General features: G+C 39.8%; 1 protein-coding gene across 5 annotated transcripts in view; it reads right to left on the bottom strand.

The window, feature by feature from the left end:
* agps (alkylglycerone phosphate synthase) overlaps nt 1-17255 on the bottom strand; it is a 136870-nt gene that overhangs the window by 35836 nt on the left and 83779 nt on the right. For all 5 annotated transcript variants that reach the window (XR_013499550.1, XR_013499551.1, XM_078228480.1 and 2 more), the window contains exons 11-13: nt 13084-13211; nt 10426-10477; nt 3897-3973 (exon numbers count right to left, since the gene is read on the bottom strand). Coding sequence is in view for 3 of the 5 variants with exons in the window: in XM_078228480.1 (XP_078084606.1) it covers nt 3897-3973; nt 10426-10477; nt 13084-13211 (257 nt within the window). In the remaining 2 variants the exon portion in view is untranslated. The remainder of the gene's footprint in view (nt 1-3896; nt 3974-10425; nt 10478-13083; nt 13212-17255) is intronic.

Raw genomic sequence — 17255 nt, 5'->3', positions numbered from 1 at the left:
CATTGACTGGGACAGCTATAGTATTAGAGGTTGGATGGAGAGAAATTTGTTGAGTGTATTCAGGAGGAATTTCTTATTCCGTATGTGGTTGGCCTGACTAGAGAGGAGGCAAAACTTGACCTCTTCATGGGAAATAAGGGCAGGTGACAGAAGTGTTAATGAGGGATCACTTTGGGACCGGTGACCATAATTCGGGGGGGGGGGGGGTTAAACACATTCCTCTTCGAGTGAAGGAAGGGCAAGGCTGGCAGACGTCGGGAACCCTGGATGACTCAGGATATTGAGGCCCTGGTCAAGAAGAAGAAAGAGGCACATGACATGCATAGGCAGCTGGGATCAAATGAATCCCTTGAAGAGTATAGGGGGTGTAGGAGTAGAGTTAAGAGAGAAATCAGGAGGGCAAAAAGGGGACACAAAATTGTTTTGGCAAATAAGGCAAAGGAGAATCCAAAGAGCTTCTACAAATACATAAAGGGCAAAAGAGTAACAAGGGAGAGAGTAGAGCCTTTTAAGAATCAACAATGTGCGGATCCACAAGAGATGGGTGAGATCCTAAATGAATATTTCTCATCAGTATTTACTTTTGAGAAAAGCATGGATGTCAGGGAACTTGGGGAAATAAATAATGATGTCTTGAGGAGTGTACATATTACAGAGAAGGAGGTGCTGGAAGTCTTAAAGCGCATCAAGGTAGATAAATCCCTGGGACCTGATGAAGTGTATCCCAGGACATTGAGAGGGGCTAGGGAGAAAATTGTGGGTCCCCTAGCAGAGATATTTGAATCGATAGTCACAAGTGAGGTGCCTGAAGAATGGAGGGTGGCAAATGTTGTGCCTTTGTTTAAAAAGGGCTGCAGGGAAAACCCTGGGAACTACAGGCCGGTGAGCCTCACATCTGTGGTGGGTAAGTTGTTGGAAGGTATTTTGAGAGACAGGATCTACAGGCATTTAGAGACACAAGGACTGTTAGGGACAGTCAGCATGGCTTTGAGAGTGGAAAATCATATCTCACAAATTTGATTTGAGTTTTTTGAAGGGAAAACAAGAAGGTAGACAAGGACAGTGCAGTTGTTGTCTACATGGACTTTAGCAAGACCTTTGCAAAGGAACCGCATGGTGGGTTGTTGCATAAGGTTAAATCTCATGGGATCCAGGGTGAGGTAGCTAAATGGATACAAAATTGGCTTGATGACAGAAGCCAGAGGGTGGTTGTAGACGGTTGTTTTTCAAACTGGAGATCTGTGACCATCATTTATATTAATGATTTGGATGAGAATATAGGAGGCATGGTTAGTAAGTTTACATATGACACCAAGATTGGTGGCATAATGGACGGTGAAGAAGGTTATCTCAGATTGCAACGGGATCTTGATCAATTGGGCTGACAACTGGCAGATGGAGTTTAATTTAGATAAATACGAGGTGATGCGTTTTGGTAGATTGAACCAGGGCAGGACTTACTAAGTTAATGGTAGGGCGCTGGGGAGAGTTACAGAGCAAAGAGAGCTAGGGGTACATGTTCATAGCTCCTTGAAAATTGAGTCACAGGTGGAGTGTGGTGAAGAAGGCATTCAGCATGCTTGGTCTCATTGGTCAGAACATTGAGTTCAGGAGTTGGGATGTCTTGTTGAAGTTGTACAAGACATTGGTAAGGCACACTTGGAATACTGTATACACTTCTGGTCACCCTATTATAGAAAGGATATTATTAAACTAGAAAGAGCGCAGAAGAGATTTACTAGGATCCGACTGGGATTTGATGATTTGAGTTATAAGGAGGCAGGATAGACTGGGACTTTTTTCTCTTGAGCAGAGAAGGCTGAGGAATGATCTTATAGAGGTCTATAAAATAACGAGAGGCAGAGATCAGCTAGATAGTCAATATCTTTTCCCAAAGGTAGGGAGTCTAAAACTAGAGGGCATAGGTTTAAGGTGAGAGGTGAGTGATACAAAAGGATCCAGAGGGGCAATTTTTTCACACACAGGGTGTTGAGTGTCTGGAACAAGCTGCCAGAGATAGTAGTAGAGGCAGGTACAATTTTGTCTTATAAAAAGCATTTAGGCAGTTACATGGATAAGATGGGTATAGAGAGATATGAGCCAAATGCGGGACTAGTTTAGGGGTTTAAAAAAAAAAGGGCGGCATGGACAAGTTGGGCCAAAGGGCCTGCTTCCATCCTGTAAATCAAAAAAAAAATTCAGCTCTATTGTCCATGTTTAGAGGTTTGAGGAACCGAATGAGGTTTGGAGCCAAGTAGTCCCAGTGAAACTCAAGCTGAGCATCAATAAAGTGCTTACTGATGATTAAGTGATGCTCAATAGCAGTGCTGATGAAACTTTCCATCACTCTGATGATTGGGAGTAGACTAATTAGGGTGATGATTGGCTGGGTTGGAGTTGTCCTGCTTTTTTATGCACAGGACATGCCTGGGCAATATTCCACTTTGTCAAATAGATTCCAGTGTTGTAATTGTATGGGAATTGATTGGCACGGTGTGAGACTAGTCAGGAGAACAGGTCCTCAGCACTACAGCCAAAATATTGTTAAGGCCCATAGTTTTTGCTGTATGAAGTGTACTCAGCTGTTTCTAAATATCACATGGAGTGAAACTAATTGACTGAAGAATGTCTTATAAAAATGATGTGATGATAGGGACCTCAGGAAGAAGCCAACATGGGTCATCTACCTGGGACTTGTGGCTGACGATGGTTTCAAATGCTTTAGTTTTGTCTTCTGCACTTACATTCTAGGCCCCATCATCATTGTGGGTAGAGATATTTGTGGAGTCTCCTCCATTGTTAGTTGTTTAATTGGAGGTGGAATAAAGGGAGTAAAGCTGAAAAATCACAAATTGTTTGATCTCAACTTCCCATTAGTAAACAGGAAATAGAATGAATGCATTCAAAGCAAGGCATCACTTTTAAACTATTCAAAACGTGCAAAAACGACATGCTTTTCAATATAATTTAGACAGACTACAAATGCCGCAGTAGCAATTTGTACTTTCACATGGGCTGGATGTGGATGTGCCATGATCTCTACTGGGACAAAAACCACTTGACTTTTATGGAAAAAACACCTTTCTTTAAAATTCAAGAATATTGTCAACAATAAAGTTAGTTCTGCATGTTTATGCTAAATGTTGCTCACTAGCTTCTGCTGAAACGTACTCACTTCACACTTTTCTGCACTAAATTTCACCTGCCATTTGTCCACCTATTCCACAAATGTGTCTGGGTTTTTGAAATTCTACACTATCTTCTTCATAATTCTTTCAAGTTGCATATCATTTGAATTTTGAAATTGTGCCCAGTACATCTAGTTGTAAGTTGTTAATATGCATCAGAAAGAACAGCAGTCCTAACATTTATCCCTGGAGAACTCTACTATATAAGCCTTGTTCCAGTTCATAAAACAACCATTCACCACTGCTGTTTCCTGCCACTCTGCCAATTTTGTATCCATGTTCCTATTATCCCTTGTATTCCATAAGCTCTATCTTTGCTCACAAATATGTTGTATGGAACTTCATCAAATGCCTTTTGGAAGTTCATATACACCACATCAACACAAAAATGGGCTGGATGTGGATGTGCGCGAAAGGGGATTTTGTGACAAGGTCATTAGATACCATACTATATGCAATGAAAGCAAATTATTACGTTTTAGTAAGGTTAATGGTGGGCAGAAGCTGAGACCGTCTGACTCACCTTAAATTGTTCTTCTTGGTGGTAATTTACAAATATCCTAACAATTTTGACAAAAGCTGCATAATGATTTAGAAAACATCATTGTTTGTGCTGAAATTTTAGCTTCCATGAGTTATTCCTATCTTATTTTTCTAAATTTATTTAGAATTACTTTACAATGTTAAGAACTGAAAAATTGAACATACCTTAGTAATGTAGAACTTTTTCAGTCCATCCAAAAATGAAGTAAAAATTGAGGCCACTTGTGGTTTTAGTGCATGTCCTGTTTTGAAAGATCATATTTTAATTGGAAATGCCACATTCATTTGGATTTTAAATAACAAACCCATCTATATGGGCTGATAATTTGACCAACATATTTACAGTGCTGATAATGAATTTTGGCAATTGCAGCTTTTCCATTTGATTGGGAGCACTTAGCTGACAATTTGCAAGAATTGAACACAAAAATGCTTACAAAATTGTCATAAATGAAATATTACAAACCTTCAAGGAAGCACAAAAAAATAAATTTGATAAAGCTCCATTCTCCTAATTCATATTATTTGTTTGGACATTGTTCATTATTGGTCTCCAAGTCCTCCTCAAAGTAATATCACACTTTACTTAGTATTAATTATATTCTGGGAACGCCCAGAAAATACAAATACAACAAAGCTTAAAGGAATAATCATTCATAGGGACAAAAGGCACATTAAAGTTGAAAACCCATTCTTGTCTGCCTAACTATTACAGTACTGAAAAGCCGACGAAAAGGTGAAAGCAGTATAAATGTTCATTAACTGAGCCATGTCAGACATCTATGTTTTAAATATACTGCAATGATTGACATTACAATAATGTAATATTCAGAGTTGATCATTGCTTAGCTCAACTTTAAACACAGTACAGGTAGTGAGCAGTTAGAGATTAATCAGCTTTTCAGTCTATTTAAACATTCCAGCCCAGCATTTTAGCATAACATGTGCAAAAGACCACAGAATTAAATGTAAATTTAATGCAATGAGTTTCCACAATCTTTCACGTCAGCTTTAAAACAGTGTGTTAGAAGCAGGCTCACAAAAACTGGCCATGCCCCGAGGTGAACCATCAGCATTGGAGCTCCCTGTAATTGCACTTTTTAAAAAAAAACAGGCCTTTGAGTAGGTTCAAAAAAACTATTGGCTGCAGTGACACCAATACATGTGTTATGCATTTTTATTTAAGAAGCTCACTACTGTACTGTATCCAACTAGAAAATGTTTTGGTCTATTACCATTTTTAGCAACTTAAAATAGTATTTTGCGTGGTATTGCACGGATTTAAAAATCCTTATTTCTTGTGATAAACTCATTTTCAGCTGTATTAAACAGCACCAAGTTATCACTCTTAAATCCACAAGGAACATTTCTTAAAAAAAGCAAAGATGACATTTTTTTAAATTAAGTTTTAAAACACTGCTGATTGCTGGTTTGTGGGAGATTTTGTATTCAATGATATGCAAATTAGTGACTAGAAATGGGGGCAGGTGAAGACTTCTCAACACAATTTTAGGTGCGATCACTGATGGTACCCAAAGCAATAACTCTACTTTTAAAACCACTGTTAGTGTTATATATTTAAACGGGTTGCAGGTTCATTTAAGAGTGGATCACATGATTTGATGGTGATGTCATTAGGGCGTTTGCACAGGCTGCTGTTTTACTTTGTTTTGTATTCTGTGAAGAGCCAAGAATATCTCTTTCAATAAAACCTGCTGTGTGTTAGTTTGAGTCTACGTGTGCAAACCACATCTTTTCCTTTTGTGCAAATACACACATCCCTAAATGAAGAAGTTTCTCTTCATGCTGCCTTTGAATATTTTATCAGTCATTGTGTCTTCTGTTACACTCGCCCTTCCATTTATGGGGAAAGTTTCTCTCGATCTACTTTGTCTATGCCCCCCAAGATTTTCAGCATCTCTATCAAACCTCCTCTTTCCAGAAGAGCAATTACCCTACCTTCCCCAATTGAGCCACATAACTGAAACTCCTCAACCCCAGGAGCATTCCAATAGATCTTTTCTTCACTCTCTAAAGCCTTTGCATCCTTGCTATTGCATGGTGTACAAAACTTGACATTGTACTCTAGTTGAGATCAAACCAGTGTTTCATAAGTATTTGCTTTCGTACTCTATGCCTCCAATTAGAAAACCCAGGAGCTGATTTGTCTATGTGCACCGATTTGTGCACTTAGGTCTCAGTGTTCTTGCACCCCTTTAGAATTTCACCCTTTAGTTTATATTACCTATCCTCTTTTGTCCTTTGTTTTTATTGATTCATGTGATTTCAGCATCACTGGCCAGGCCAGCATTTATTGCTCAACCCTACTGTCCTTGAGGTGGCGGTGATGAGCTGCTTTCTTGAACCACTGCGGTCCATGTGGTGTTGACACACCCACAGTGCTGTTAGGGAGGGAGTTCTAGGATTCTGACCCAGTGACAGTGATGGAACAGCGATTAACTTCCAAGTCAGGATGGTGGGCGACTTGGAGGGAAAAATCCAGTTGGTGGTGTGCCCGTGTCTTCCTATATGGTAGCAATCGTAGGTTTGGAAGACGCTGTCTGAGGAGCCTTGGTGAGTTCCTGCAGTGCATCTTGTAGATGGTAGGCAGCGTTGTCACTGCATGATGGAGAGGGAGTGGATGTTTGTGAATAGGGTGCCAATCAAGAAGCCTGCTTTATCCTGAAGGGCGTTGATAGTGGAGCATTCAGTGATGGTAAAGGCACTGAATGTCAAGGGGCGATGGTTGAATTCTCTCTCGTTGGAGATGGTCATTGTCTGGCGCGAAGGTTACTTGCCACATGTCAGCCCAAGCCCAGGTATTGTCCAGGTCATGTTGCATTTGGATATAGGCTGCTTCAATATCTGAGGAGTCACGAATGATGCTGAAAATTATTCCATCATCATCAAACATGATCACTTCCAACCTAATGAGGGAAGGTCCCTGATGAAGCAGCTGAAGATGGTTGGGCCTAGGACACCACTGTGAGGAACTCCTGAAGTAATGTCCTGGGACTGAGATGATTGAGCTCCAACATCCAGAACCATCTTCCTTTGTGCCAGGTCTGATTCCAACCAGCCGAGAGCTTTTTCTCTACCAAAATCCATCAGTTCACAGTTCCTTGCTTTAAAATTCATATGCCACTTGTCCACCCATTCCACCAGCCTATGTCCTGATGGAGTCTATCGCTGTCCTCCTCACAGTTCAACACTTCCAAATTTTGCATCATTTGCAAATTTTGAAATCATGCTATGTCCAAGTCATGAATATGTATCAAGAAAAACAGTGGTCCCAGTACCAACCCCTGAGGAATACAAAGGTATACCTTACTCTGGTCTAAAAAAAACAACTATTCACCACATTCGATTTCCTGCTCCTCAGTCAACTTCATATCCATGTCCCCTTTATTCCTGGGTTCCAACTTTGCTAGCGAGCCTGTTATGGTGGCACTTTATCAAACACGAACATGAAAGTTTATAACATTATTAATTACATTGTTCTCATCAACCCGCTTTGTTGCCTCATGATAATAAAAAAATCAAGTTGCTTAAACACAATTTGCCTTTAACAAGTCTTGTGCTAGCTTTCCTTAATTAATCTGCATTAAACGAGATTGCTAATTTTGTCCTGGATTATTGTTTCTAAAAGCTTCCCCTCGCAGAGGTTAAACTGACTGCCCTGTATTTGCTGAGCTTATCCTGAGGCTTCTCTGAACAGGGATATTTGCAATTCTCCAATCCTCTGGGACCACCCCTATATAAGAATTGGAAGATTGTAGCTAGTTCTTCCTCAACTTCCACTCGTTTCCCTCAGCATTTCAGATGCCTCCCATTTGGTTCCAACTTTAAATACAGCACGATTTTCTAATACATCCTCTTTATCGATGTTTATTTAGCCCATCCTGCACCACCATTCCCACTGATGTTTGCAGCATCATCGTCCTTGGTAAAGACAGATGCCAATTACTCATTTAGTACCTCAACCATACCCTTTGCCGCCATGTTCAGGTCTCCTTTTTTGGTGATCATGCCCTCCTCTTGTTATTTATGTCGATAGAAGACCTTTAGATTCTTCTATGTGTTAATTGTAACTATTTTTTTCCCTCTCTCCTTGACTCAATTTCCTTTTTCACTTCCCCTCTGAACTTTATATCAATTCAATCTGGTAGCCACATGTGTTATTAAACTATAAACTGTAATACACGCCCTTCTTGTGTTTCATCTTACTTTCTATCTCTTTCATCATCTAGGAAGCTCTGGCTTTGGTGACCCTACCTATTCTCTCATGGGAATGTACCGTGATTGTACCTGAACCATCTCCTCTCTAAAGGCAATCCTTTGATCCGTTACAGTTTAGCCTCCCTGTCATTGATTCAGATTTATCTGGGCAAGATTCATTTTTAATATACTGAAATTCCCTTCGCATCTTTTTACACTAGATTGCTCCTTGTCCTTTAACATGCCCTCGGATCCTAGTCTCTCCTACTAATGAAAACAATATCTCCATGTCCACTCTATCCAGGCCTTTCAGTATTGTATAAGTTTCAATGAGATTTTCCCCTCATCGTTACAAACTCCATTGAGTACAGACTCAGTCCTCAAACGCTCCTCATATGTCAAGACTTTCATTCCCAGGCTCGTTCTTGTGAACTCCTCTGAAGCCTCTCCAAGGCCAGCACCTCCTTCCTTAGATACGGGGCCCAAAATTGCTCACAATATTCCAAATGCATCTGACCAGAGCCTTATAAAGCCTCAGCTTTTGTATTCTAGTCCTCTCAAAATGAATGCTAACATTGCATTTGCCTTCCTAACTACCAACTCAACCTACAAATTAACCTTAATAGAATCCCAAGCCCCTTTGCGCTTCCAATTTCTGAATTCTCTCCCCATTTAGAAAATAGTCTGTGCCTCTATTCTTCCTACCAAAGTGCATAACCTCACACTTTCCCACGTTGTATTCCACTTGCCACTTCTTCCGTCTACTCTCCTAACCTTTCCAAATCCTTCTGCAGCCTCCCTTGATCCTTTAAGCCATTTTGCGCAACTTTTAGTTACTTAGACAAAAACAAAATAAAAACATCAAAAACATGAACTTGGAGTTCATTTGTTCAGTGAACCTTTCTCCTCACCAATCTCAATCAGACAATACCATCCAATACTGAAATAAAGTTTTTATACTTGACATTTTAAACACTTAGTGCTCATATGCAGTATTTTTGCTCTGTAGTGATGGAACACGAAGCAATTTTGGGCCCCTATATCATTAAAAGTGATGTGCTGTTTTGGAAAACTACAACGGAGGATAATCGAAAATCTCCGTTATCATATTTTGAGAAGTAAAAAGTAACAGAACACTGATTATTTTGTCATTATGGATTATTCAGATTGGGTAGAGTCTGGTAGTAATGTAGACTCAGTAACTGAAACACAGTATTCGGTAACTATTGAATGGTTTTATGTATTCATTTATGATGTTTGCCATTTTATATCACACCTTACTCAATATACAGAAAGCTGTTCACACCAGGAGTCACGTCACTTAGAATAGGAGAATATGGTGTTCGTGAATGCAGTGTCTAATGGATTGCCTGATCACGTTTCTTTCCTTCATGCATGTTGGTAACAATTTACAGACTTCCACACACAATTTTATGAAGTGGAAAAAGTTCAGAAACTTTGCAGAGATTACAGTCATACAGTGCTTTAGCGTTGCATTGATCTGGAGGCATAAATTAACAAACCATAGAGAGTCCTTTAAACAACAAAATGTATAAACCAATTCGACAAATGACCAGCACTTTGACGTTTGGGGGGCAGCGCAAAATTGAATGGACAGGCTTTCCCGCCCCCAGAGAACCTGCCCACCCAAACCCAGATGCGATTTCACACTAGGGCAGGCAAGGCCTTGGATGGGAAACCCACCCATTTACCTAACCTATTACCTTTTCCCATCCAGCATCAATTTTTAGGCTGGTGGGAGTAAGTGGGGTGGGAAAGTGACATTTACAATTATCCCCATCCAATCAACGCTCACATGGCAGCGAGAGTTTGAGAGTCAGTGGTTGCACGTTAGATGCCGACTCTCAGGCTGGCAAGCTCCGATCGCTCCCCATCCTTAAAATTCCACCCTTAAATATCTTGAACCCTCTGCAACCAGTGCTGGATCTGACGTCAGGTAATCTCAACAGGATGCAATTTAAGTCAATAAAACTAAGTTGGGATCGTAATAAGCCATTGAACAGCCTCAAGACAGATTTCAATGGATTAATATCTACTATTCAAGGAAGATACTTGTAGCTTAAAATGGCTAGATTGGCTTTACATTTTGGAACTGAAGGCTCAAAGCCAGAGATGAGAGCAAAAGCAATTTTTTTATTTTAAAGAAAATATGTATTTATTAAAAGAGCATAACAGGAGCTTTGTCAATGTGATTAGTTGGATTTAGCCACAATTTTAGCCCATGGCTAAAACAAAACAGATAAAAAGGATTCCTGATAATCAACAATATGCATTATGTTTGACAGTATCATTTAACTTGGCAGTCTCGGCCTTACGCTTTCAATGTCAATTCATGTAGTACTGAATTATTACATCCTTACATCCGTAGGTCATACAATAAACTAAAATACAGACTTAAAAATTAATGTATATCATTGCAAATAAAAATCTATTTCAAGAATTCATATTTGCTTACCAAACTGGAACTGTGTATTGTCCATTAGACGGATTGATGCAGGGGCACATCTCTGCAGAAATGAAAATATAAAGCAAATTCATTCCCACGTAGATATCAAAATAAACATGATGATTTTGAGGGGCAAGAAATTTGTGGTTTTACTCATGCAAAATATACAATATTTCAATTTTTGGTACAATACTTTAGCATTGGACCTAGTATCATACCAGTTCCTAAACACAAACTTCTCTTCGAAACAAAAAAGGGAAATGCACAGCAAGTCAATGAACAATTGTGAAAAGACAATTCATGACCAGAAATTATGTAACCAATCTTTTCTCTTTAACTGATCTACATATTTCCAGCATTCTCTGATTATATTCCAATCGACAATTTAATTTGTGAAGAACTTCTTAAAAGCATTGCATCTTACCTAGCACCCAGCTTGGCACAATACAAGCAAAGTTTGAATGTACTACAGTTTATGGAGGGTGAAGAATGCCCAGAACATTGGAAGAGTCAAGTTTCAAGACAACAAAGATAGAGACCAAGATTTCAGCAGTTGATGGACTAAGCCTTTTTACATGTAGAATCGTCGTGACAGTAGACAATTACCATTTGGCTTGTTGTATCAGTGTAGTTCTCTGCCTTTTCTCTTTGGCTTAGCAAATCCTCTCTTTTCAAATAATCTGATTCCCTTTTTAAGGCCACTTAAAACCTGCCTCCACCACGCTCAGGATGTGCATTCCAGATCTCATTATTCGCTGCATTAAGCTTTTCCTCATGTCGCCTGACTCTTCACCCAATCACCTTAAATTGGCTTCCTTTGGTTCTTTATCCTTCTGCTAAGGGAAAGTTTCTCTATCTGCTCTGAATAGACCCCTCATGATTTTGAGCATCTGTATCACATGTCTTTCCCATCTTCACTCTTGCAAAAAGAGTAGCCCTAGCTTTGACAATCTATCCATAACTATAGTTGCTCATCCTTAGAACCATTTGGTAAATCTTTTCTACGCTGTCTCCAAACCCTTCAGCCTCTTTCCTAAAATGTGCAACACAGAACTGAACACAATCTTCCAGATGAACCCAAACCAAATGTTTCAAAAAGATCCACAATAGTTTTCTTGCTTTTGTACTCAATGCCTCTATTTATAAAGTTTAGGGTTCGATTTGCTTTTTGAATTGTTTTCTCAACCTGCCTTGCCACCTTCAATGATTTGTGCACAGAAACACCCAGGACCCTCTGCTCCTTCCTTCCCTTTTGAACAGATGCTTTATCTTGTATTCCCTTTCCTCATTTTTCCTAACAAAATGAGTCATTTCATAATTCTCCACGTTAAATTTCATCTATCACACCATACTCCTCCAAAAATGTGTTTTTATTTGCCCAACATATTGGGATTGCTCTTACTTGATTCCACTCTCAATCATCCAGTGATAGCATCCACAGGGATGGTTGAGGTTCCTGCCCATTATCTCCACAGTGACCCAAGGAGTCATCCCCTCCTCCTCATCCATGTTATCCTTTGTCAACTGCATCAGCAGACATGGGGCCAACTTCCACATGTATGCTGACAACTCCAAACACAATTTTTCCACAATGTTGCTTGATCCCTCCTCTACCTTAGTATTGGAAAAGCAGTTTGACATTACAAAGTCTTTGACTAATCACAATTTTCTCCAGTTAAATAATTGAAAGACTGAAGCCATTCCCCATAATTCCTGCCACAAACTGTGATTTGCATCCTATCCCGAAGTTCCACTCGCCCAACATCCCTGTCCAGTTTTTCCCTACATTTCCTCTACATCTTTTAAAGTTTAATACAGTCACCATCATCTTTAAATCTCTTCATGCCTTAACTCCATCTATACCTAATTTTCTAATATTTATAATATGCTTCCCCACAAAAGTCTCCATTCCTTTCATCCGGGCCTTTCAATCAGCTTAAAATTTCAAAACTGTGACGGCAAGGGTGTGAGGGTAAAGGTAATCAAGATGGGTAAATTAAGTTACAAGAACCATGGTGCAACAGGCTCAAAGCACTTCTATTCCTATCATCCATATAATACCTTGGAACTTTTTTTGTAAAAGAGCAGCAATATGAAGGCAATTTACTGTTAAGCAAGGGAATATCACATCCATCATTAACTTTTGTATGAGGAGGAAATGAGATAGAATACTGGAAATACTTTCACAAGTACAGCTAGAAAAGGAATGCAATGATGGATGATTAACATTAAGGATTGCACAAATAAATAAAATATATATAAATGGAATGTACTGGTGACCAGAGCATCATCTTTTAAATCCGATTTAAATTCAATTTGGAATTTGAATGCGACCAGTCCACAGCACAAGATTCTCAAGGGAAACTGTCTTCAGCACAACAGTTACACATTTATACAGATGCACAAGACAAATCTGTCACGTGGTACAGTTAGAATTGTAAAGGATGGATTGCTGGCATGGTCACCGTGTTTGTTAAGTTACTAAAATTATTCATTGTATTGCTGTCTATGTTTCCATAAAGCATGATTTCTAATCCCTCAGAAAGGGATGACAAAACTTGTTCTGCAATTGCCAGATTTCCAACTGTTCAGTACTGGGTACAAATATAGCTGTTTAGTTGGAGTAAATGTTCGGGTGAATGCAGGAATGAAGAATTAATTAATTACCTGTCGTGCTACCTCTCGTAAACAGGCCACTCCATGTTCAAAATTTGGAAACACAATAGAGCCATATTTCTGATATTCAGGCAAAGCCCTGATTTTTATTGTGACCTCTGTGACTACACCAAGTGTTCCTGAAATGAGAGAAAATAATCTGAAAAAAGGGGAAACATACAGGAATTACAATGTTTTTAGCAGTTAAAGAACCTTATATCATCATCTACTAACTCGGTTCCAAGCTAAATGTACAGTTCCTATAATATCCCTTTTGGTCTAAGTCACATAGTACATAATACAAGGTTTTTCTATATAGTACATTAACTGGCTTCCTCAGAATGCTTGAATGTTGGGTCTATTAAGACAGCTATACATGGCAATTATTTTAAAATTAACAGAATAAAATTATTCAAACTGTCAGCATTTAAGTCTGCACATCCAAATATTTGGGTCACTGCACACGAGTGCCAAGTAAGCAATTTACCATCAATAATGTTAAAACGTTCCAATCTAGTCACTTCAATGCCTTCCTGAAATACCATTTATGCAAAATAGGGTCAGCTATTGTTTATGCAAGTGAGATATTACAATGCCACAAGGTCAAGAATATTACTCCAACCACAAGAACTCTAACTGACAAACTATAGATTTAAAAAGGAGAAAAATATAGTCTCCCTGGATATATTAAAAACAGAATGACAGTGAACAGAATAAATCTGTTAGCAGCACTTTATTTCCCTGTGGCAAGCTTCCAAACTTGATACCACGAGGATAGCTGCCAAATAGAACACAGACAAAGTATCTCACTGCTCCCCTTCAGGGAAGACCAAAAAACAGTGGGTTATCCCCCCAATCCTTGGGCTACTCTTATCTACATCTAACTAGGCCAGGAGAAATGTATCAGCAGAGGCTTGTCAGACTTCCAACCAACTTTGTTGCCTTGCAGGGGATCACAATTCACTCTGGCGATGCAACATATAGCACTGCAAACTATGGACATTTTCAAAGCAAAAGCAGCCAACAGATAGCTCCATATACCAAATGCTCAACATTTGTAACCATGGTGTACAACTGTCTGGCATTTATACCTAAAGTCATGTACAATGGAGACAGGAAAATATCAAAAGTAAAAATCTTTTAAGAGAACATTTCTGATGAAAGTTCCCCACCAGGGCTTTGGGTTCTTTGGACTTTCTCAACAAAATTGCCTGAAAGACACTAGCACCATACTGAAATGGTGGACACAGGCAAACAAAAAGCAATTAGATTTGGCTAGGACAGACCACAGCCAAAGCTTCTGCTAAAAGCAGACAGATACAATTAGTCAATGACAACTACTGCTGATACTCTTTCTACACAGACATCAAGCAATGGCTAATTTTCAGCATTGCAGTGCTCAGTGGCATAATTCAAACAATAGAACTCCTAAAATCTTTGTAAGTCATGATCCTAGTTATGCCTTGCAAGTAGGCAACAGTCAGGAATAAATGCAAAAAATGCTAGACAAAGTTAACAGGTCTAGCAACAGCTTTTGGGAGAGAAGTTAAAGTTTCAGGTCAATGACCTTTCACCAGAACTAATGAAAGGTCAGACAAAAGGACATCAACCTGAAACGTCAACTGCTAAGCTTGATCAGCATTTCCAACATTTTCTACTATTTCAGATTTCCAGCATATGCAGTATTTTACTTCTGTACTTGGTCACAATCGGGATTGGAGCCTTCATAACCTTGGAGTTCCTACTCCTCATGCCTAAAGTGTCACTAGTAAGCCAAATAAATGGGCATGCACACTGGCTGGGGTTGACAACCCTCCCGGAATGGCTGGGAGCTCCCCCAGAATTGGCCTCAAACTCCTGGTGGCCAAACAAAGCATTCTGGGACCGCGTCAGTCAGGACCGATTACTAGCCAATCACAGCCCATGCTCAGGTACCACCTAACCTCTCTTATGCCAGGAACCTTTCCTCCCACCCACAGAAATAGACCTACTCCGCATTAGCGGACCCCATTTCATAGAATTCTTCGAATGGCTTCCAGGCCACATAACCAATTGAGGTGATGCCCAGTCAGACTACAGAAGGAGGAAAGGGCGCTGAATTTGAGCCAAGGTTAGACTGGGCTGAATCTGGCCAGATGTTGGGATAATGATTAATTAGCGTTACTGATGTTCATTATTGTCAGGTTGAATTGTTGCTAACTGGCCAGACGGCAGTGTACTGTGGATTTCCATTCCCCCGAGAGCAACTGGAATTTAGTGAAGACAACTTCATTCCCTCTCACTCATTGTCACACCGAATCATGCTGAGTTTATGGATACTGCCAACGTGACCATGAAACCATTGTCAATTGTCGGGAAAAACCCATCTTGTTCACGAACGTCCTTTAAGGAAGGAAATCAGCCGTTCTTACCTGGTCTGGCCTATATGTGAATCCAGATCCACAGTAATATAGTTCACTCTCAACTACCCACTGAAATGGCCTAACAAATCTCTCAGTTGTGCCACTCACTCATGAGAGCAGCAGCGTTTCAAGACGACAGCGCACCACCTTCTGAAGGGCAATTAGGGATGGGCAATAAACGCTGACCAGCCAGAATGACTTCCTATACAGTGGTCCCATGGTCAGTTCGCTCATCCACCCGACTGTCCCCACTCCCATCCATACAGGTTGCAAGAACCTTGAATCTGCTGGACAATTGCAAGGGCTGACGTTCCTCCACATTTACCTTGTGGATCCCCTTACTTGCCTCATGCGCAGTCACACCCTCCTGTCCCTGACCATGGACCAAATCAGATGACTCAACCCTAAAGGATGTGACTGTTTTCTGTAACAAATGTCCAGGTAACATTTCCCTTCCCTGATGTGTTGCAGTGTAGTCTCCAGTTCAATGATTCTGAGCCGAAGTTCATACAGCTGCACACAGATGTTTTTGCCTTGAATTACTCAAGTGCCCATGAGCTCCCATGTTCTGCAGTCACCACACATCATCTACTCTGCCATCTCTATTGTATTTGTTTAATTATTTTACTGATTAAATTTTAACATCTCTGGTCCTGTATGTGCTTCTATTCTTATTATTTCAATAAATGTTCTACTTACCCCATTGAAATTCCCTAGTTGGAAGGCAAGTAGGAAATACTCACCAGCCAATCTAATAAGCATTACTACTATTAGTAAATGATACAACTACAAACAAAATGTTACAATTATCAAAATTAACTTGAATTTTGATAAATGAGAAAAATACTCACCAATCAACTACCTCTTTTCCCATAAAGCACATCTTGATTTTTCTCAGAATGTGGACAGTCCACTGTGGAGCCACAGATTGGATAACTCTTTTAGATGCTGCTGCCTGTCTCCAGATCCTCAAATATATACAAGGAGGACATATTCCTCCTTAAATAAGGATATCAAATTGCACGCAGTACTCTAGGTGCGGTCTCACCCATGCCCTGTAGAGTGTAGCAAGACTTCCCTATTTTCATTCCTAACACTCATGCAATAAAGGCCAATTTTCATTTGACTTGCTTGCATTAGCGTACTAACTTATTGTGTTTCATATACGAGGACACCCATATCTTTCTCTACTGTAGCAGTACGTAGTCTATCTCCATTTAAATAATATTTTGCTTTACTATTCTCCCTGCCAAGCGTATAATCTCACATTTTCTACATTATACTCCTCTGCCAGATTTCTGCCCACTGACTTATCTAATTTGCAATTTCGGTGTCCTCCTCACAACTGTTACCAAATTTGACTACAACACACTTAGTCCCTTCATCGTAGTCATTAATATAAATGATAAATAATTGAGGCCCCATCACTGATCCCTGTGGCACTCCACTCAGATTGCTAATCTGAAAATGTCCCATTTATCCAGACTGTTTGGGCAGAATTTTACAGCCTCGTTCATTCCGAAACCGTAAAATCCCACCCGAGGTCAACGGAGCTTTCCATTGTCCGCCCCTTGTCCACACCGATTCCTGTGGCGGGCAGGGCGGTAACATTCTGCCCTATGTTTTCTGCTAGCGCGTCAATTCTCGATCATCGCCGATATTAAAAAAAACCATAAAGTCTTTCTCGTGCAGCAATCTTTTTACGCAGCACTTTATGAAATGCATATTGGTAATCCAAATACCGACATCTATTGATTTCCCTTTGTCGACCCTGAAGTCCAA

This window comes from Mustelus asterias, chromosome 14 (genome assembly GCF_964213995.1).
Source record: "Mustelus asterias chromosome 14, sMusAst1.hap1.1, whole genome shotgun sequence".
NCBI lineage: Eukaryota > Metazoa > Chordata > Chondrichthyes > Carcharhiniformes > Triakidae > Mustelus > Mustelus asterias.
Note: the sequence above shows the minus strand (reverse complement) of the source record. Positions and strands in the feature narration are given on the sequence as shown.